At 34.2% G+C, this 24,407-nt stretch overlaps 1 protein-coding gene across 6 annotated transcripts in view; it reads right to left on the bottom strand.

Moving 5' to 3' along the window:
• The window catches only part of NFAT (NFAT nuclear factor), a 215,861-nt gene that overhangs the window by 16,795 nt on the left and 174,659 nt on the right, over window positions 1–24,407 (bottom strand). For all 6 annotated transcript variants that reach the window (XM_065368758.1, XM_065368757.1, XM_065368755.1 and 3 more), the window contains exons 8-11: window positions 21,278–21,450; window positions 20,743–21,028; window positions 9,199–9,246; window positions 520–2,511 (exon numbers count right to left, since the gene is read on the bottom strand). In XM_065368758.1, the coding sequence (XP_065224830.1) occupies window positions 520–2,511; window positions 9,199–9,246; window positions 20,743–21,028; window positions 21,278–21,450 (2,499 nt within the window). The remainder of the gene's footprint in view (window positions 1–519; window positions 2,512–9,198; window positions 9,247–20,742; window positions 21,029–21,277; window positions 21,451–24,407) is intronic.

A 24,407-nucleotide genomic window follows, 5' to 3' on the forward strand; every position in this document is an offset into this window, starting at 1 on the left:
ACGATTTTAAATGTTTGCAAAGTTTACTCGAATTTCTTCAATGAGCCCACCATGCATCAAAACATTTGAAAGATTTGCCTTGAAAGGCACTAGTCTCATTGGAGGGTAACGGATTTCATCATGAAACATGGTAATTAAATTGATACCTAGTTTTCTCTCCATCAGTACTATACTCATACACGTTGGTAAACCATATTACAAAAGTTAATGATTCGAGTTGCACGGCAAATTATTCTGAGCGTTCAACAGAACACACAGTATTTAAGAAACTATGATTAAAGTCAGTTACAGTGATAGGTAGGTACATGTATCTCGTGGGTTGTGTGTTTGAAATGGAACTGACTTGACATTTTGAAAGTAAGTAACTTGATGGTAGTGGGACAAGGTGAAGATAACAGTCACAACACATACGAGAATATACCAGTATAGTGTGGTAAAGTACCTAACTTAGTAGCAATAGTAGAAGAAAGGTATTTGGTATTTTTTTTTCTTTTATCATACTATAGAAAATGATGTTACCTTGGTCGAAGCAGCTCGGATTTATATAACTAAGAAGGTCACTTTCCGTCATTTGACTAATCTCTGAAGGAAACACACCCTCTTCAGATTTCCTAATCTGTCTAGAAACGTTGTCACATGTGTCCGTATCATTGACTTTCATTTGAACCAGTGAATCCGAACTGGCTGAGGTAGAGAGTATTTTTGTACAATTGGACATAGCACTTGGCTGATTGGATGTCGGCGCCATGAGCTGTTGGTAAGAGGTCAACGTGGAGCATGTAGCATCAGATGATTGGACACGGTTGGCATGTGAGACTGTATCATTCACCTGTTGTAATTGTTGTTGTTGTTGTTGGTGGTGGGGCTGCTTAGATGGTGATGATGATAATGATGATGTTGAAGATGATAGATACATGTTTAATGAAGACATCGAATGAGAACGATCACTACTACTGCACTGGCTCACCGATGAAGATGACGACGAGCCTACTAACCCCAAAGCAGATCTAATATGACTATCGGCCGCATCATTAACTAATGCGTCCAATTTGGGCATTGAGTTTACACTACCATTATCCAACATCATTGAATTAGCACCACTGCCTCTGCCATATTCATTCATTGCAGCAACTGTAGACACCGAGTTCAAAAATGAACATCCGTCCATAGAAGAATTGTGCTTTTGTTGTTGGCTGTCAACTATTGAGCAAGCAGGCAGATCATTGGTCGTTGAGTCACTGTCTCCACTGAGCATCAAAGGAGATGACTTGAAATTACTCAATAATGAAGAGGAATGGGAAGCAACCATCAATGACAAATCAACTCCGTGACTTTGGGACAGTTTGTTACTACCAGACGATGATGATTGGTTGACATTGCCACAAGCAGTAGAGTTGACTGTACCTTCATTGGAGTCATTGCTACCACCTCCATATTGGTAGTAGTTCTGGTAGGTCCCCGATATGACTGAATTTGCTTGACTCTGTTGACCTGCTGCACTTAGCACAGCATTTTTATAACAAATGACAGCCCCAGCAGTTTGCAAATTCTCTTGATTGGTACGTTGTTGCTGCTGTTGGGACGATTTCATATCAAACAGCTGATTGAATTGGAACGATTTGCTTTCATTATTGACAGCTTTACTAGCTGTCTGATTGTAAGATGTTTCTGCCAAATTAACAACTGGCATTACGTTGTTAGGTGGTGACATCAGCGCTGCAGCAGCATTTAATGTTGTTGGATATGTTGCACCACCATTTTCATTGTTGACCAAGTTTGTGTAATTAGAATGCTCAACTATGCCAGTAGATGATGAAGGTGACAAGTGATAACTGACAGATCTCACAATGCTCGAACTGCTATATGCTGATGAATTCTCAACACCACGATCTTCTGAACAATATGCGCCTGACTGAGTTGAAGCGGCCATAGAAGCACTAGAAGGTAGACTGCTGTTATTAGACTCTATAGCACCAGAGCCGTCAGCAATATCAGAAAGCTGAGATAAATGGGAAGAGGATAGGCCTGGTGGCGAGTATGAATTTGTTGACGATGATGTCGAACAATCTGACAATGGTTCCAGTTTTGGAATAATAACTGGTTTCAATAACAAAGGATCAACAACATCAGACAGAGCACTTCGATACGCTGCTGTTGCCTGAAAATAGTTTGGGACTGGGCCAGTAGCCAACGAATGAGATACAGTCAAAGGGTCTGGATAATGAGTTGCAACACCAGGAGGCGATCTAACGGCCCCAGAAGAAATATTTGACAGAATTTCAGTAGAGGATGCCTGACTGGCACTACCCAAACGACTCAGAGGTACAATTCTTTGTATTGAAGATCTCCTAACCAGAGGCGTTGTTGAAGGATGCAACAACTGTGCCGGCGGCACTGACATCTCCGAACTAACATTCAGTACATAGGTACAGTGTCTATTATCCGTAGGCGAACTCATATTATTAGATGCTGACCACAGTAAAACTGACGGCTTCACGTTCTCACAATCATCTGTAAGCAGAATGTGTTTACATCATCATAATATTATCTATCATCACTTTCAAGTTTCAACATTCTTTTGGGAGATTTCTGAATATAGACACAACTTTTTTTTTAGCTTGTTCACTTTTATTTATATCCCTGTTTTTCAAAACTCGATTCAATTTTGATATTTCTTCCAGATGTTACCAAACAGCCAGGTAAGCACATAAGTACAGAATCACTATCAGGGATGCGGCCCCAAACGATTTTGGGGGGGGGGTTCCAGGTTTCGGGGCTTGGGCTTTCAATCAGAAATTTTTTAGGTCTTGGGCTTGGATTGGGACCGGGAAATTTTTGGGTTTTAGTTTCAGGGCTCAGTGTCTAGGGCTTGAATGAAGTGTTCAGGGCTTTGCGGGGCTTTTCAGGGCTCGAAAAATTGCAATTTTGATAAAGAATTAAAGTAAAATCTTATTACTTAGATGTTCTGTTGAAATTTGAAAAAAAAAAAAAAAAAACATTTAAAGGCAGATTCCGAATTTCTGTATATTATTTTTTTGCCTAATTTGCAAGCGGACTGGCATAGAACTTGAATTTACATTGATCTGATGGGGACTTTATCGATTTGCCTAATCCTCTAGTTCCAGCTCTCAGAATCATACACTGAAATTGACGAAAATTTGAAATATGCACAAGTTCTTTGAGGCAGTTTGCACAAACTAGTGTATGCTTTAGCTTATTTTTTCAAAATATTTTAATCCAACAGTTTTCTTCTTCTGTTTTTAATCTGAAATTGAAATTTGTTGGCATTTTTAATTACTGTCCAAATTTTTCAAATATCATTTTTTAATGAATGCCTAATAGTAATTTACGTTTCTAGGGAGATAATCCGCTACATTACCTCCCGCTCGCTAACCGCTCGGTGGACAAACTAGCGGTTTTCTCCCTTAAAAACGTAAAAAATTTTATGGAACAAGGGAGATAATGTGATCTTCAACCATTTTGAGTTACTTCCCTCGCTTCGCTCGGGAAATAAGCCTCAAAATTTGTTGAAAAACACATTACCTCACTAGTTGCATAATATACTATTACACAATTCACACAAGCCCTGAAAAGCCCTGATCACAGTTTGGGTTTTGGGGCTCACGTTTGGGGCTTGGTTATCAGAGAAAAAGGTCCCGAGCTTTGGGCCAGGGCTTTGCAGGTTAGAGTTTTTAAGGTTTTAGGGCTTGGACATTTGGGTTTCAAGGAAATTATCGGGGTTTTTTCGGGTTTCGGGTCGTGGCCCTGGGCTGGGCCTCATTCCTGATCAAGAAATAGTCTAACTCTACAAAAGAACTACATATAAGTATCTTTTTACAGGGTGTCCACTCATTTCTGGAAATGATTTTCCCTGACTTTTCTAGGTTTTCCATACCATTTTTTTCAATTTTCTATGCTTACCCCAATGCTTTAATTAAAGAAGAAATTGGGGAGGGGGGTAATTTTTTTCATAAGTTTCTCTTTGAGCTGGATACTTCTTCAAATATGAAAAACAGGCAAATTTTGATTATTACCTTTTCTAATTAAATCATATGACTTACAAAAAATTTTATCATTTTAAAACGAGAAACAAATTAGCCCGAACGAAGCGAGGGCGAGAACTTTTGAAAATTTTCATTTCGAGATGCCTAAAAACGAAGGTTTTTTTTTTGAAGCGAAGAGTTTATTTTTTGGTCTTTCGAATTTTAGTATTGCAATGATGAAGAAAACAGAACAGGCTCGAGCGAAGCGAGGGCGAAAGCTTCTAAAAATTTGCATTTTGAAAGGAATAATAAAAGCAAGGTTTTTTTATGTGAGGACGAGTATTTTTTTAAAAAGAAAACAGAACAGGCCCAAGGTAGGACGAAAGCTTTTGTGAATTTGTAATTCGAGATGCGTAAAAACGATGTTTTTTTTTCGTGAGAAGTTCATTTCTTATCTATAAAACTTGATATGTTTTAGAAAAGAAAACGAGCCCGAACAAAGCGAGGGCAAAAGCTTTTGAAAATTTGTGTTTTGAGAAGTAAAAGATAATGTTTTCCTTTCACCACAGGTCCTTATCCAAAATTTGCAATTGATCGTTTTTTTTTCCAAAATTCCAGGGATTTTGCGTGAAAATTACGAAATTCCCTGACTTTTCCAGGTTTTCCAGGCTTGTGGACACCATGCATATAAATATCTTTTTACCCCTGAAAATTGTCCATAATTCAACAATAACCTAAAAAAAACTGGTTTGCTGGCGTCAATCAAATACTAGATACATGTATTTTTGAAAAAAAAAATTAAATCAGACTATCTAAAAAATATTTTAGACAGAAGATTTTAAATGTGGTTGTAGCATATTTAAAACCAGACACCAGTCCATCAGTTAATTCTGAAACCAGTTAGCTCATCACTGCTAGTTAAAAAATGGAACATGAAATTGTGATGAAAGGGTGTACCTATTCAATGGAATTAACACGGAAAAATTTGAAAAAACTGCATTTTCTTAAGGAAATGCTTTCTATTTCTATCCCCCAAAACAAAATTGTAAACAAACCTAAGAACCTAGTAACATCTACACTAGGTAACCCTATTCATAAGAAAACAAATGGTTTATAGCCAACCCAACTTTGTAATAGGTACATAATTATCGAAGAAATGTGACGTTGCAAAACAGTAAAAATTCCAGTCACATCATTTGATACAAAAATCGTTCATTTTTGGTTCATACTCTGTTACAATCAGTTTATAGTGAGTATTTGCAATCATTTTGTTGAAAATACGAGCAAGTACATAGGTATATTTTATGTTACCTAAGTTTATGGAAAAAAGTGAAAACTTGATTGTATTGTAACTAGTTTTGTAACATTGTCAGCAGTAATCATTTACCATGAAATACAGATATAAAAATCAAAAAATTGTAGCCCTTTGAAATATTGATTTTAAAAATTGAATAACCTTTTGCTTTTCTTTTTTTATCGAAGTATTTTTTATTTTTGACGATTCTTCAAAAAATCTAATTCAGCCACCTTCTACTCGTATAAAAATATTGAATTCAACTTCATATTACAAACTGATGAAGTAAGGTAGAGTGGGGTAATTGCAAAAACGGGGTAATTGCAAAATTGTGACCGCACGCAAACAAATATCAATTTTCTGGTTGTGCCAACTAGGGGGTGTCGAAGCAACGACCTTTACCGACATATTCACCTGGTCACAACTCGCGGGGTTCAACTTGTCGCTCAGTAGCAAACACTTTTATCAAAGCATGTTGAAACCACTCATAAGTAAAGTGAAAGGTGTTTTTTAAAAAAATGCATGTGAAATAGAAAAAACTGTCGATTTATCTGGAATTTTCGCGATTTAGGGTCATGAAGGAATGAAGTTTAAGGTAAGATATCGCAATTTAAAATTTTTTTTCATTTTGGCCGTAAATTGCGTTTTTGCAATTACCCCAGAAAAAATCGACTCGGGGTAATTGCAAAAACGATTTTTTTTTTTCATTTTTGCACTTACCACAAATATTTTTTCGCTCCAAATAACTTGAAAATGGTTCGAAATAACAAAAAAAAATAAACTTCCACGGTCACATGATGAGTTAAATGTTAGAGAAGTGATTAACAGTTTTACTGAATTTTTAAATTTATTGCTCCTTTTTGATGTTCTACTGATATATTTGGCGAAAAATGTATTTCTATGACGAGTTTTTTACATAAAAAACATCAGAAATGACCAATAGTTGATTTTTTGTTCATTTTAGCGAGTTTTTTAAAAAATAATTTTTCAACATTTTTTCACTCCTCTAAAATTTTTTTTGGGAAGTGGAAAACTTATCGAATTTTTCACCGAATCAAGACCACGAATACATCAAAAGTTAGCAAATGACACGTAGAATACAGTGAGTGTGTTGAAAATGCAAAAAAAATACAAAAATAAAAAAAATATTGCCCACTTTTGCATTTACCCCAACATGGGGTAAATGCAAAAGTCGATTTTCAAATTTTCAAATTGAAATTTTCTCCACGATTTGTGGACCAAATTGTACCAAAATTTTACCATTGATAGAGAACCCCCTGAAGTGTATGTGGTACAAATTTCAGCTTCATCCGTGCAATAGTCTTCTCACAGGGCCCTCTCTAAGTGTCACTAATCAAAAAGTGCTTTGCAATTACCCCACTCTACCTTAATTGCTTGAATAAAGATCTCCAGTTTGAATATCTGAGTAATCCACAAACAAAGTTGGTTTTAGCTATTAAAATTTTCATTGTAATATCCATGAGCTGTTTCTACGACATCATAGTAGGTAATATCGTATAGCATTGTACGTCCTATCAGCAAAACTCAAAGAGTTTGATTCATTTTGACTTTTGAGTTGACTTTAGGAAGCTCTAATTAGCTGTAAAAATGTGTATGAAAATGGAGTAACACTTGAATACAGATAGTAGGCAACTAAGTAGGTACCTATTTTGCGCTAATATTTTGTCTTTTTGCTCTCGCGTATATAAACTAAGTTACAACCTTATTAGACAAATACACAAAATATAAATAAGTATTATAATACAGGTATTGCATATGTTAAAACTTGCAAAACATCAAAATTATTCGGAAATGAAGAGTACAAAATATTCCCAGTAATTAACCAGATGGAAATGCGATTAGAGAAACAGGCAAAGATATAAAAATATAGGAAAAGCATCGCAGATAATAAACCTGGTGTACATTAAGATGCCAGATTACACTAAACAAGTACATACAAGTTAGGTATTCGATATTGCATAAATATAAAATAGAAGACCACACAATCCCGAATCCGATACAATCCAATCCAATACCAATAAAAAAACAGAATGGATTAAGAATAGGTAAGTAAAATGATTGAATTAAAAAAAAAAAAATGTGCAAGTGCTTAGTAGAAAAATAATGACCAGATACGACAATGTGAAATAATCAACAGAACAAATACATACAACCTCTAGCGGATCAAGCAATAAGAACCAATTTAGCAAAATAAATTTCAGTATCAATTTATAACTAATTAATAGGGAAAAAACTTAACGACTACGTACTAGTTGCCAGATAACAACCAATCAATTGCATTGTATTTTGCATTTCATTCTATGTATGCACTTCATGAAACTGAATACAACAATAAGCAAGCGATGAAATCATAATTTGTAACCAACAAAATAATTATTTATCGATGAGCCTATATCATCTGCACAACCACAATCGTTTGAAAAACTTTAGATGTGGTTTTAATCCGACCAGCAACAACTACTTGACAACAAAACAGCCCTATAGAAGAAGCTCTGTATTGAAGAAACATCCACAATAAAAGGTATAAACATATCCTAGTAAAAGTGAATAATTTAGCATGTTATAAAATTAATAAAACAAAGAGATTATTAACGCAAAGATCAACTTCAAGTGTTACTCCATTTTTTATATACTTACCTAACATTTAACATCAAACGTGTTGTGAAAAATATCAGAAGGTAGTGTAACAATATTATTGTACTGAATACGATTATCTATAATGTATGAGTATGAAATCGCGTAGAAAGCCCTTATATTTACACTCATCTAAGACTCTCTAAAGGCTAAAAGGAGACCGGAGATTTCTCTCAGCTTACAGTACCTACTGAAAAAGGGTGTAAAAATGTTAATTTGATCAATAGATTTTTTAAAAAATCAACTACAAAACACTGCCGGTAGATGCGCCTACCTACTTCTTTCGCCATCTATACGGGTCATTCTGCTCAAAATAATACATATTTACTCAACTCAATTTGTACTAGCTATAGAGACTGCGCCCCACAAGCAAAAAATTTGTTAGTAGGTACGAGTACTTGACAAAAAAAACTAACTACGTAAACCTAATGAATTTATGTTTTTTTTTTGTTTTTTTTTTTTTTTACAAGCAATCTTTAAATGTGACAATGTGACGGAACATTTTTTCGCTGGTGGATTACGAGATGTTAGAATTACGGTAGGTGAAGCCTCGATGTGATAATATTGACTTTAATTAAGAAACTAAGCTACTTACAAGTACAGTATTGACCTTCTTCTAAGAAAAATTATTGGATTATCTCAAAATAAAATTAGTTCACAGTTCCTAGATCACGGCGATAAAAACACACAGGCAACACTTTGAAAAAAAGAGTATTTATCAGACACCATTTGCAGAGAAATGTAGGTAACCAAATGTAAAAAAAAAATTCTCCGTTCATATTCATTTAAAAAAGATTGTTTCAATTTTAATATTTAGAACAAACCAAAATAAATTATTCAAAAAAGTGAAACTTTGAGAACCGTTTTTGGTGAATGCGGGGGAAGGAAACATCAACTCCAAAAGTTGGTATTTTTGTCAAGTGTTTTCAAGATCCTCGTGCAAATGTCAACACGAAATTTCAAAAAGGTCTGAAAATTAGGTCAACCTCAAAACATACCTACTCATTTATCGAGACCAATGCCAAACGAACTCTATGTGGGTAAATACGTAATAGGTACATACATAGGCAAAGAAGCTTGGAATCTCAACTAATCGATCAATAATAACCTATTTGGATATTTTAACATGACTGAATAGGCAGATGGATAAATAGAAGTAGGTAGGTAGGTACATCTAGCTTTCCTGAACGTCTTATGAAAACACGAACCACAAAATAAGTGGGTAACTATGTACACTTACTGTAATAACTTAAATTATATGCTAACCTGTGGGTGAGTTGGATTTTTTGATATTTTCAGTAATTTTGTTCAGTCCTGTAACACACATCGTATCCGATAATATTAGTACCTTATATTGGCTATTCGAGTATAAAAATATTCATGCGTTTAATGGGTTTCTATATTCTACTAAAACTATAATCTGAGATTAAGAACGCGAGTCAGTATTGAATCAATTTTCACAACATTAAATCACGTCTCAATTCCCCCATTATTTTTTTAAAATTTGCACCACGAATCACATCAATTCAACACTGACGAAAATTCATCAAATTAAAATTAACCTATAAAATTATTTCAAGAGGAAGCAAATCTTCGAAACATCGGTTATCGTAGATAAATGTCAAAATTTTCACCATGCATGAAATCTTCGGAAATTAATTACTGGAGTAAAATTTGTCAACGTAGGTAATATTTAAAACGACACGTGCCAATCTTAATAAATCAAAACGTGTTTAAACCACATCAAACCTATCGATGGTTTGCTTTAAGGATGTCTTCCGATTGAATTAGGTAGAGAAGAGCAATGCTGAACGTGACAGTAACTAAAGTAAAGTAATACTGTATAGGTATTTTTATCGTCAGCATCTATTATTTTATCAGTAATAGTATGTTGAATTTAATTAAATATGTAGGTATACTCTAATCTAATATTTATCATTTTACACCCTAATGTACAATACGTAAATCTTTATCTGAATATAAGAGATTCTTAATCATTCAATGTGCGAAATAATTATTTTTCACCACTTGATTCGAACTATGAGACATTTGTCTCAATTAAGAACCTCTTTAAAATTATTTCGAGAATACAATACCTAACAGGACGCTAATCTAACTCATTATAATTTAGGTATCCTTATTATTTATTTATTTATTTATTTTTTGGTAACTATTCAGACCTACCTACTACTTTTATCATTTTGATAAATAAGTAATTTAACTAAACATACAATGAAATTGTTCGCAATAAAAAAATTCGCAGTTTACCTATTAAAATTTCGAGCGTTCTGCAAAAAACAATTTTCGAGAATCCATATCAATCAAGTTATTCAATCAAATTCGGATAAACTGCTCATTAAATCGTATACCTACTTAAGTAGATAGTCACGTAAAATAAGTACCTATTACTAAGATAAATTTTTAAAAATTCGATCGCAACAAACCATCTTTGGGATTTTATATTCATTCACAAACGACGAAAAGAAATGAGCAAATACATACCTATGTATTTTTTGAAGAATAGTAAGTATATTACTTAACTGTTAGGTAAAGTGCGTGAATACTGACGAGTGTACAGATTGCAGAGCGAGCCAAAGGCGAGCGCTGTAATGTACCCGAGTCGGTGTTCTCGCACTTTGCCGAACAGTCGAGTAAATTAAATTACCTAACAGCATGTTTCAAAGATACCTACAACAGTTTTGATAAATTTTAAAAGATTATTAAAAATTGATTTTTTGGTTGTCAACTTCACAAGGATTTTTGGAAAGTATGTACATATGTATCAGAATCGACAAAATTTCATTAAAATCTCGTATGCATAATATTATTCCGAAGATGGCTGTTTTCGATCCAGTATGTTTCAGACGAAATACATAGGTACGTCAAATTTGGCAGAACTAATGAAATATTTTTTACTACCTATCAAAAAAAAAAAAAAAGATTTAACAATAGGTTTCTTGATAATACCTTATTGTAAACAGCAAATAAACGAATGAAATGAAACTACGTATAATATATGAAAATTCATCTGCAAGACGAAATCCGCTTGTACGCACATTGGAAATGATTCCATTCGCGTGAAACTCTTGCTGAAGCATTTTGATAGGTTTGATGATGATACATACGTACATATTTCGAAGATTTGCTTTCTCTTTTAAATTAATCAATGCAATTTTTTGACTGTTGAACCTGAAATAACTGAAAAGGAACACTTCAAAATAAATCCTAGCTAATAAAATCATAACGTTGATGAATGAAAAAAAAAATAAATAAAATAAAAAAATATATAAAAATCAGACAAAATGTCTTGAATATTATAAAGGAAAACTATGTCAACGTGCGTGCGAATCGAAAAGGAGAAATTCGCCGCCGCCGTATGGAAATCTATGCAAGATCGATATAGATAAGACGTTTTCCATATACTGGAAAAAAGGTTAGTATCTTTTTTTCATTTCAGATTGTCGTATGATAAAACAATCTGTAAATAATTTTAGTATCATTTTTTCAATTGTGATCGTACGTATAGCTATCAAAACCACGTAAACGATCAACATTTGTAGATAAGATTATAAATACACCTATACCCATATGTGTACTTATTGTGAGATACCTATGATATGACACGAGGTAGGTGCTAGGTGTACCTAGATACCACCGAACTGAGAGAAAAAAAATGAAAATCGCTCAAATAATTATGTAGCTGTAACATACACGATTAGAAAATGACGAGTCGAAATTGAATAGTTTACTTTTAAAACGGTACACTTATTCAACTGTATTTATGACGACAGACCTGACCTGAGACTAATATGCTAGCAGTTCTGAAACTTATTTGGGAGGTTTTGAACAAAAAAAAAAAATGGGCAGCATATTTTTAGACGAATGGTAGGTTGATTAGAAAAATGCAGTCAACCCAGCCGAAAAAGATACGATCGAGATTCTGATCTGATTAGATCTAATAAGATCAAATTGGATTTGAAGAAGTTCCGCATTTGATCAGATTCAAACAGGGCTTCTCTAACGGATGTATGATGGTCGGGTCTGAATAAATCTATTCCGATTAACACTCTGATCCGATCAAATTTTGATCTGGGAAATGCACTGAGTAATCAGATTTAATCTGATCGAACAAACTTGATAAGATTGAGATCCAATCAAATCTCTCGTATTGAGTCTGATCAGGTTTACACAGGTATATTATTCGATCAATACTCTGATCTGATCAGAAATTGGATCTGGCGAATATCTAGATCTGATCTTATTAAATAGGTTTGCTCAGATCTATTCATTTGATCAGGTCTAACTCGATCTTATCCAATCAAAACTCTAATCTAAGCAGATCTGCGTAGATTTAAGCGTGCCTGAACTTTTGAACCGTATCAGATTTTAGGTATGATTGGATTCAATTCGATCAAAACTTTGATCAGACAAAAATTAGTCAAATCAATTTGGATCTGTGGAATGTTTGAAATCTGATTGGTACCATAGATATCTTCAGATCCAATCAGGTCATCACCAATCGAATCCTGATCAGATGTACGTAGATCAGATTTGGTCTGAGAAATATCCGCATCTGATCAGATTTGATTTAGTGATCAGATCTATTTAAAACCAATCATACCTTCTCTATCACATCTCTTGAGATTTGGTCAGATCAAGTTCACAAGTTGGGTCTGAAGAATATCCGTATCAGATCTTAACAGATCTAATTCAATCAAAACTCTGATCTGATCAGATCGGATGTGATTTTGTCAGATAAAAATTGGATCTAATGAATATCCAGATCTAACCGGATTAAACAAGTCTAACTAAATCTATTCCGATCCAATCAAAATCCCTCCGATTGAATTGAATCTGATCAAGTTTTCCTTATCGGATCTAATCAGTTCTGAACAGATTTCAATCAATTGAAACTTAATCTGATCGCACAAGTTTAATCAAGTCTATTCAGATCTCTCTCATAGGATCTGATCTAATTAGATCAAAACTCCATTCTGATCAGATTCGATAAGATCATGTGTCTAAAATGATCTGAATCTGATATGATCGGATTCAATCATCACCCGTTGGGAAATCAAGATCAAAATGTATCAATTGAAAAGTCAGTAAATAATACACACAGATATCAACAATTGTCTCTCAGACAGCCGTACCTATAGGTATGATTATAAATCAAAACTTCTGCAAAAAAAAAAAACAGCACATCATCACTCTTTTGCCTTTTTCATGTACTTTATGGCTTTTCTATGGCCTTTAAGATAGAGTTATCATTTTTTCAAAGTTGTCATCATATTTTACAGAAAAAAAAATGGTAAGGATGGGAGAGGAACGAAGGAAGCGGTATAATTGAATCTCGATTTTTTTTGTTGAATTTTCAGCGTCGGCTATATTGTTTCACTCCCTTCCAAGGAATAAACCTTCGAAATTCCAATTTAAGAATGTTTGGGGTCTGTTAAATGGTCATTTCAATTTTGTTTTTAGCAAAAAAAAAAAAACAAAAACAAAAAACAAAAACAAAAAAAACCGCAAGTTCAACATGAGAATAAGTTTTCCTCTGTGGTGTTCAGTTGTACTCAAACTTCAGGTTCAGCTGGACATCCACCAATCTTCTCAAAAAATTTTCTAAGAAAATAGACAGCAGGTCTTCCAGTAATAGATATTTTAGTTAGTCATGTCAACAGTAAACGATTCAACAGACTGTGTCATTTTTTCTCGCGTATGTAAGCAACAAGAAGGCGACGTGTTGGGGGTGTTACTATGTCAGATACTGATTGATGGGTAAATGTAAATCACGAGCAGGTACGGTGAGATATTGCATAGCAGCCAGAGATAACAGTCGAAAAAAAAATAGATAATGATTCAAACACGGGGAATGAGAGGAACTATACAGCGAGGAATACTAGTAAAACGATTCCCTTTGAGAACATTTTTTTTTTCAAGTATAAAAAATAAGACAAACAGACGAAGTGCGCGAGACCTAATTTTTTTGAACCAAAAATTCATTGAAAAAATACCAATAAGTAATAAATTTCAAACGAAAATCACTCGTAGAGCGACCATAGATGATAGAATGGAGTAATCGGGTAGAAGGTCTGTTGATGGCTAAAAATCTCATCTCCATCTATGCTTCATTTCACTTGATAATTTTATATTTTAAGCCAAACAATTTGGATTCGTAAAAATTAGCAAAATCTTTAGCAAAGTTTTCATTTTTAAATGGAAGATGACTCTTTATGAAACTCATTCACACTTACATATTCGTCAGGAAAAAAAAAATAATCAAAACATTTTTGCTGCATAACACACTTCGCGCGAGTTGATGGAATCAAAATGGACAACATAAAGCATATCAGCTTCTCAAACTGAACTAAGTACTACTTCGAATTCTCACCGTACACAAAATATGAAAAACATACATACTTTGGGAGCAAAGATAAAAGAAAAGGTAAAATTGAACTAGAATAAAAATTCCAAAAAAAGGGACAAGGCTATCAGAAAATCAGAAAATTCAGATACAATACAAAAAAAAAAAAAAAAAATTAAAAAAAATACGCAGGCTAAGACAACCTATTTTCAGAAGACCAGACCGAGGAAAAATTCTCGAATTGAAGTGTTTTCATGCGTGTGTTCGTGTGGATGTATTAAAAAAAAAACAAAAAAAAAAAAAAAAATGAATAAAAAGTTTCAACTTATTACATACACATAGGTAGATCTAGACACGAGAAATGCAAAACATATCTAATGCCTTGATCTTCCTTCGCATATTTTTCCCCTCCAAAAAAATGCAGTGTTTTAGACCTTATAACTTATGCGAATTTATCGTTTAAGCCTAAGTGAAAAAAAAAAAACGAAAAAAAGAAAAATAAAATAACTTAAAAAATTTTACTTAAATTGTGTACATGTGTGATTATTTGTAAATTCCAGAATGTAATCGTGTACTAAATGTTATTGGGTGTGATTATGTGTACAAAATGTTATGAGCTGTTGTTTGATTTGTGTGCGACGCCGTGATTCGTATATTCTAAATCATCGTATGTATGAGAGTAGCTGATACCTACGAAAAATTTGTACAATACGATACGCGTGTACGTTTGCAATGAATGTCAAATGCGTCTAAAATGATTGCTTCGCTCAGATACGTATACTCATTCAACTTCTTGTATTCCGTCCCGTTCATTTACTTCTTACTTTTTTTTGGAGATTTTTTTTCTCTTCTTTTGTCCTCTTTCGGTTTACTTAATTTTTTTTCACGTCTTTCTTTTTTTTTGTATTTTTTGTATTTTTTTTTTCATTTTCCACCTCGTGTCTGAGACTTGCATTGAAAATTATCAATATGCTGTGTATTTATCTGTAGTATTATTATAAACTGAATTGTGTGTATTTTTTACATCTATATGACAGAACCTGTCGTTTAGGAGAAAGTGGTTGGCAGCTAATATGCCCAACCTTTGCAGACGGCTGAGTCGACTTGCGGTACACGACACCAGATCGCATCGATAAATCTAATAATACTGCAAACATTAGAGGAATCCAAAGAAATTTCAGGTCAGTAAAATATCAAAATTTTACACATAGATAAATAATACAAATAAATAAATAATACGAACAAAAAATAAAAAACAAAAAAAAATATACGGCAAAACAAAAAAGGTTTTAAATGTAACTAAGTAAAATAACAGTAAATACCTACGAATAGGTACGTTAATTTGTGGTTATTCGATTGAAAAAACGAAAAAATAAATTCTTTTTTCTCAAAAAATAAATTCACAGGTATTCAAATAGGTAGTGTTTTTCTTTGTTCGGTTGTTTTTTCCTCCCTTTCTTCACCGTGAAGTACTTATTTTCTCATTATTATTATCATTATTAGCATCGTCATCATCATCATTACAAGTATCATTTTTTCAATTCTTTTTTTTATTTTTTTTTTTATTTTGCTGGATTTTCTCTTCGCATTCTTGTTATTAATTATTGATGCGTTAGTTTGGTTATTACAAAGCAGGTTTTAAAACTAAAAATAACAAAAGGTAGGTATCATTTGATCACGGTATCTCAATTTTTATAAAACTGAATCGAAATGCGGTCCAACTTAAACAAACATTAATTATCTACAATGTAGAAATTGTACAGTTAGTGCGATAGAAATAGACAAAAAATAAGCGATAGCCAGTTAAAATTAAAATAAAAAACATTTTTAGGAGATACTTAGATCCTCAAACAATGGGAATTTTCAAAAAAAAACAGCAGCTTTTTCGCTCCAGCCGCCCCCCAATCTGTGTTGTAAAAAATGGTCTACGACTCCGTGTCGATCTAGGTTACTCGTATTTGCCATCAATACTACTAAAACGTTCATTTTTTTAGAGAAAATTCAAGTTTTGAAACTGGGAATGTATTTTAGAACAAGGGGGTGTAAATTCTTCAATCATTTTTCCCAATTTCAAAAAACTGCATAAAATTCGATATTTTCGGCTCCCTATTTTTCTCAATTTTCTGAAATTGGCAATAATGATTGAAAAATTGGCGCCTTTGTATTTCAAAATATTTAATATTTCTTCAGTTTCATCATCCCCCCCCCCAAAATGCCAAATCATTGGGAACCTACATAAATCTCCGCTGATTTCAACTCAAAATGAGTTTTCCCAAAATTTGGTAGAACAACATGATTTTTTTTAGTAAGTATTTCAGGATAGGTGATTGTTTTTTGTTTCAATAAGGGAATCAATGATTTATGAAGTTTTATTCAAATTCAACATATATGTAAATCTTAAGCAAATTGGGAAAGTGTCTAACAAAAGAAATAAAGCGTCAAGGAACTTTTCAGGTACCAGGTTGAAATATTCAAAAATTTCGAATTAGTTTCATCGGTGAAACTACAAAACAAGCTAATAAAAACAGGAATAAACCAGCAAGCTAAAAAAGAAAGATCACGCCTAGTTCAAGCCTCAAAATGCAAACATGTAGATACCTTATTCAGAACACTTCATTTCCAATTCCGAAGTAATAAAACGACACCCTACTGGAATTCCGTTTATAGTTACTTCGTCGTTCAATACAGTTATTTGTCCATCAATACAATGCTTACTTGACCTGAATTAAATTCAATCCATGATTCCAGATCAACTCAATTTTTCAAAAACACACTATACAAGATTTCATCAACCTCTCCTTGGAGCAAAAAAAAAAAACAATTATAAAATCTTGAACTATTCCTTGAGGCAGCTTTATTACTGTTTGAAGTTTTTTACAAGCGTATATATACAAGTATTTAATTATTTATAGAGTAAAGGGGGCAAATAATGTTATGAGGTGGCAAGACGTTTTTTTTTTTTTTTTGTAATTTCTACACTCTAAATTTGAAACAGTCAAATTTCACTGCTTAGCAGTCACGACATTTTGCCTTTTTAGAAGCAGTAGTGATTTGGGTACGTTTTATGGGCAAACCATTCGTAAATCATACAATTTTACCCTAAAATTTAAAGGGTATGATTTATCGTTACGACAGAATAGGTGAATCGCACGACAGAAAAGGTGGTCTAAACGACAGGCCCGACAAATAAAAGAAATGCCCGACCAAAAAAGAAATTGAACGACAGAAAAAAAAGTTGAACGACAATCAAATGTTTGCACAACAGATAAAAAATGTCCACGACAAATAAAAAATTCAACGACAATAGTAAAAAAAAATCACGACAGAAATATCCATTAACACGTCTATTTTTAATTTTTTTTTTAATCCATCAACACACGCCTATTTTTACCAAAAAAGTTACAAATCGAATAAAATGAAAAAAAAAAAAAATAGAAATTTTCATAAAATGATAGGAGGGTAATTCTCAAACAGTGATAAATTTTGTGTACACAGCAAATTTCTCAACGGTTTTGGCCTAATTATTTTTATTTTATTTTAGAGATTTTTAGCCCTTCTTTCATTAGTGTACATTCGGTTTTATACCCCAAATGTCCTTCGACTTGTGTGTCAAGCGCCATGTTTTTGAAAATGAATGATATATAAAGTGTAATGATCTTCATTTTTTTTCGTTGAAAAAATTGACGAATTCTCATTATCATAGAACGCAAAGGTACCTACTGTATTATTGTGCAAATTGCAATCTCAATAAGTCCATAGGAACCTCACATTTTACGTTTGAAAATTGTCACACAGTTTTTGCACTAATTTCAGAGTAATTTTTAAGTAAGTATTTTTGCTAGCTTCCCAAACCAACATTTTATTTATCGCTTTTTCGTGTGTTTTCAGATTTGCAATTGGATAAATTGTTCTGTCGTTTAAAATTTTATTCTGTCGCTTAGACATCCTTTTTTGTCGGGAGGACTTGTCGTGATCAATAATTAAAAATAGTCGCTCTGACTCAATATTTTGTCGTTGAAAACCTGTCGTTGTAAAGACCTAACTTGTCGCTACCACAGCATTTATTGTCGTTTGCTGGTGTCGTTCAAACACCCTTTTCTGTCGTGCGATTATATATTTCCCAAATTTAAATTACGACATTTCAATAATAAATGTGACTGCCAGGGTTCGTCAAAGCTTAACCATAACATCTTGCTCCCCTCTACTCTACCCCAAAAACCACTTTCTTATTGAGCAACAATCCACTATTAGCTCTCCCCCTCCCCTCCCAAAAAAAGTGAAGGAAAGGTAGAACGGTGAAGAAAAAACAGCATTAGGTGATATTGAGGACACCAGCGATAAAATTCACATATGTGGATGTAAAGGGCAGTAAGTATCAACACTCAGTAGGTAAGTGAGTAGATATGTAGAACTCTATACATCTTCGAGTTCGATCGATCTGCAGTTGTTGAAAATCAAGCTCAAGTTACAGAAAGCGAGTAGGACAAGACATTTTGCATTTTTCGTTAAATAGATTAAGGTTTCGCGTCAACTTCAACATTATTTTTAAAATCAATAAGCGAGATTTTTGTTCAGGTATTTACGAGTAGGTGCATATTATAGGTATACGAGTAAGTTTAAATAACGCGTTGTGCGTATTGGATGTAGGAATGTAGATTAGGGTGGAATATTAGGAGAATTACATCCACGAATTTTGACAACAATCGCTGAAAAAGTTTACTGTGAGAGAAAGACTACCGAGTGAAATGCTGAGCCTCCTCGTCGTACAGAGAGCTAAGTCAGGGTCCTTAAAGTAGCGCTATTTTGAAAAAAAAACGTGTTTTTGGCCAAATTTGGGGTACCTAGGTATACCTCGGTCGTTCGAGCAAACGGTTCATCACTTTATTCGTTAAAATTTTTCAAACACTTAGCAACTGAAATGCGGAAATAATTAATTTATAAAATTGTCACCGAAATGATTGCTAAAAAGACGTTTACTGAGGTATTACAACTTGATGAGAACGAATCTAGCGTTATAGATAGATAAGTACCTATAATTTTTCCAAAACATAATTCAGTGTCATAAAATTGATACGAGATCGACATTTTTGTGGTCTACTAATTCTCAAATCGCTCGTAAATGACTAAATGTACTATAGAATTTCAATGTTAATGGATGACATAGGTTCGTAAAATTGAATCGCACCTTTTTGTGGCCATGACCAGGGTTCTGCATAAGTGATTGATAGTATACAAAAATATCCAAAAAAACCACTTTTCAAAAATAACCCCATTCTTAGGACCTGTGGCGTAGCCTTCTGTATGGCTAGCGGTTTAAAAAAATGTTTGAATGGTCTTCCACTAACAGTAAACTTTTTTTTCAATTTTCGTTAAAATGCAATAGGTACAACCTGCATATTTTATACTTAGATATAGAAAGCCAATAATAAAATAACAAGTAATAACAAAACAACACACGATAGAAGACTATCTATTGTATAAAATAGGTACTCATAAAAAAATATGGAATAAAATTCAGTCACCAAGCAATTTAACTTTGCTAAACAGCAAGCAACTCGAGACAAATTAGCAAAGCAGGGAAAATTCTGCGAAAAATTTGACGTTTTCACCGAGAAAAACTGGAAATGAAAACGACTCGATGATAACATATTATTCTAATTTTACGAGTATAGGCTATACGAATTATTCAAGAAGCAACTCTGGTAGTCGAGTTTTCAAAGAACAATTTGAATAGGGTCTTTTTTCTAACTTAAAATTTTTATCATACGTAGGCTAACTGTAACTTCCATTTACTCCATAGTCCATAGTCCATAAATTGATCTAAGTAGGTAGGTATTCTCTAAACTACACTGAAAGAAATGAATGGCAATGAGTACCGCAAAACGCGGTAATTTTGGTATAGGAATTGAATATAGAAATCAATCCATCTCAGTTCGGGAATGGTTACCACTCTTGATTCACTCATTACATTAGTAATGTAGTAAGTGCATCGAGAGTGGTAACCATTCCCGAACTGAGATGGATTGATTTCTATATTCAATTCCTATACCAAAATTACCGCGTTTTGCGGTGCTCATTGCATCGTTTTGCTATTCATTTATTTCAGTGTAGCTACGAATTATATAACCTTGTCTACCCATAGCTCGTAGGTATATAACTAGCCACTATGACAACACGCCATCTTAAAATACATTTACATAACAGTGTATTTAAGGCTTAAAATACATAAACTACCTTTAAAACTAAACACTGACGAATACCCACTTGTGCTCTTCATTAGCCTAAGACCGTAAATTTCGTTCAATAGCTACAATACAAAAATAAAACACAATCGAACTCAAGAGTTGATACCTCGGTGATCAAACGTTACCCGCGTCGACAATCGTACAAACAGTCCCGTAATTAAAAAATCATGAACACGATAGGTAAATAATCGAATACCTTACCTGAGTCAGGATTTTCAGATGTATCTGTCGTGTTAGCGTCGGACGACTTCAGAATACCAGAGTCGACAATTTTGCTCACATTACCAGTAGGACTAAGCCTGTTAGACAGTGATGGAGACTTGGACGTTGAGCAGCTCAGCGGCGAAGATGCGATCGGTAAGATGGGCGTGTACGTGAACGTATGAGGCTCGCTGGAACGATTGCCAGAGACGATAGCGACTTTGGCTGCAGCCGGTTCGTTGATATCGAGATTTTTGTACGCCGGCACCACGCAAACTAAATGCGTCTACAAATTTCCAATCACGTGAAGACAAAAAAAATTAAAACAAAAAAGATCAGACGCCGAAAAGGTCGGACACCATCACAATTTTAAGACTGGGATATCATTGCCCATCATAGTCAACTTGTAGTCAATTAGTCATAGTATAGGTACACCATGTAGATGAGAGTATAAGTAGGTACCTATACGCACATAGAGTACACAGAAACGTATTGGCACTCAATAAGGCGAAAAAATCGATATCTAGCAATATACCTGTTGTAAAAATTCTTTATCCGGAGTTACGGTCTGTTCCCAGTCATCGGTGTAGAATCGTACTTGCGTATCTTTTAGGAAATTTTTGCCTAACACGAATAACTCCTTGCCGCCGGCAACTGGGCAGTGGGTTAACGATTTTTTGCATATTTCTGGTATACCCGGTGGCTGAGCTGAAATTTCAAACGTAAGATTAAAACGTATACCATAAACGAGGTGAAAATTGTACACAATTCGAGTAGGTAATATTGTGGAATTGGAAGCCAATCGTTCGCGAACGATGAACTGTTTTCAAACATGCTACGAATTATCATCAAACAAATTAATAAGCATACTAGTAGGTCTAGGTACCTACGTGTACGACTGTACGTACTGTATTAAGCGATGGGCCTTATTCAAATCAAAAAGTATAAACACGAGTCGTATTCAAAACGAATCGTTCGAGAACGACAAACTATCCACAAATAGATCAAAGCTAGAGAAAATCGTTCACGAATGAATCAATTTTATTTTTAAACAAGTCTGCAAAATGCGAGTGAGAGCAATGAGTCATGAAAAGTATGAATTATTCACGAACGATAAGCAATTTTAAGAAAAAAATTGTTGAAAATGATTCAAATAATTCAGTGAATCGTGAACGATGAGTCATTATGGAAATGAATCGTACACGAACGATAAACAAATCTAGACCTAGAGAAAGTCAATCGTTGACACATTGACAAATGATTCAGGGCCATATCACAGGACGTTGCTTATGCTTGAAATTTTGCTTAAGACTTCAAGTGGCCCGTTCATAAACTTCACATAAAATTTAATATGTAAACAAATCACAAATTCGCCAACAGAATTAAATTTTTCACACAAATTGACAAAAATGGCAAGTGGCCGCATATTATTGCTCGTTTGTGAAGTGGCCCTATGATGTCTCAAGCAAAATTGTAAGCATAAGTAACGTCCTGTGATATGGCCCTCAGACTGCGAGAATCGTGAACAACGAAGCACGAAGGAAATATAAAGGGAATGAATCGTTCGCAAACGATGATAGAAAATCTGAAGATGTTGAGAATATCGATCGTTGACAAATGATTCAAATGATTCAGTGAATCGTAATCAACGAGTCATAAAATCATTCAATAACGATATGTATACACATCTCGAGGAAATCAATCGTTGAAAAATGATTCAGGGCCATTTCACGTAAATTCGGCCAAGAAGTGGCAAAGGGATTGGGGGGGGGGGGTCGGCGATTTCTATGACATTTTTTCTGAGGAAAGACCTTCCAAAGGGATGACCAATGGCGCAAATCGCAGCTCTCTAGCCCTGTTTAAAGGCTGCTAGGAGGTGTCAAACCGGTCAAAGTTTTCAGTGAACTTGAAATATCATCCATTTCAGGGTAGCTATTCCTGAAATTTCGGTAAGCGTGATAAGCCAGTTATGATGGTTAAGTTCCGCAAATAACGTTCAGCATTTTCATTTGCTATCACCATACTATCACACTTAACCGTAGACGTTAACTGATGAGTAGCCACAAGTTTTCGGAATAATGGAATGGACATTACTCGTACCGTCATAAACTATTTTCATATTTTTGAATTGAACTAACATTTTTAATCCGTATTTTGTATTTTCATCATTTGCTAATACTTTAGGTGCCATAGCAAAATTACATTTTAATCAAAATAGTTGAAAAATCGCAATTAAAACAAAATGAAGCAATAAAGAAACTTCATTTATGTACATCTCCAAGACCGCAACCATTAGTTTTTTAGCTTAATTTTGGAGTTAACGCGAGTTAATATAACGTAAGTAAGTTACCGACATGTTACCGATCCGTAACTGTGGTAACTGCGTTTGTTAACGGTTTTGAAACTCTCATAACTCGCTTATCACGCATACCGAAATTTCAGGAATAGCTACCCTGAAATGGATGATATTTCAAGTTCACTGAAAACTTTGACACCTCCTAGCAGCCTTTAAACAGGGCTAGAGAGCTGCGATTTGCGCCATTGGTCATCCCTTTGGAGGACCAGTGTTGCCAGGTGCTGAGGCAATGAAGTCGCCCATTTTCTCGCCTCAAAGCGCCAAAAAACGCCAAAAATGAAGAAATTTAACCGCCCAACACATAAATTTGGCGTTTTCAAGCCCAGTTGGCGCAATTATGCCCAATGTGGCAACACTGGAAAGCTTATGGATAAACTATCGATAGTTTATCAATAGTTCATTTTTCCGATATTTGACAACCCTAACTGAAAACAAGTTTTTGAGTTATGGGGGGTTAAAGTTTTCAGCCCAGTTCTGCTCGTTTAGCGGAAGCGCTTGCGTTCTAATCACGTTCTCCGGCTAAACCAGAGATGTTGCGATTCTCAGGCTAAAAGAATCGCGGTTCTCATTTGCGGTTCCCAGTTTTTTTTAAATTTTGAAATCAGACCAATATTGAGCAAAGCAACGAAAAAAAATTCACTTTACTTTTTAGTTTTAAATCTACACTACTTGTAGTCCGGCATATGACAATAGGAGTAATTGCACACCCCCCCCGCCGATCCTCCGCGACAACTTTTTTCTTGAAGAGGACATCCTAATCCTAAGGGACATTTTAAAGCAAACTTGCCAAAAAAAAAGTTGGTCTTACTTACAAAATAACGGCCATTTTGATTGACAGGTCAGCCGAAATCGCAGATTTTGCGTTTTAACATAGGACTTGCAATAACTTTTTCAAACTTTATAAAGGTAGATCGAAAGATCATGCAAAAATTTATCACTTGTCAAAATTTCAAGTGCTAAAGTGGGTTTTTCGATTTTTGGTGAATTTTTGAAAATCGAATTTAGGCCAAAAATGAGGGAAAAAAATCAAAATTTTACCAAATTGACCAAGAAAGCTGAAATTTGGGATATACCCTATTTTTGACATGCCAAATCGATTGGAAACGGTTTCAACACGAATTGAGCAGTTCTGGAGCCTCCAGCAGATTTTTGAAACTCGAAATTCTCACAAAATTCCATTAAATTGGAGTTGTAAAGCTAAAATGTATTCTAAAAACTAATTTCAATACGCTACGAAGTACTGCAGGTGAATTTCAAGTCATTTTAGAGCCTCCAACGCATTTTTTGAAAATTATTGGAGCCTCCAGTA

This window comes from Planococcus citri, chromosome 5, assembly GCF_950023065.1.
Source record: "Planococcus citri chromosome 5, ihPlaCitr1.1, whole genome shotgun sequence".
Taxonomy (NCBI): Eukaryota; Metazoa; Arthropoda; class Insecta; order Hemiptera; family Pseudococcidae; genus Planococcus; species Planococcus citri.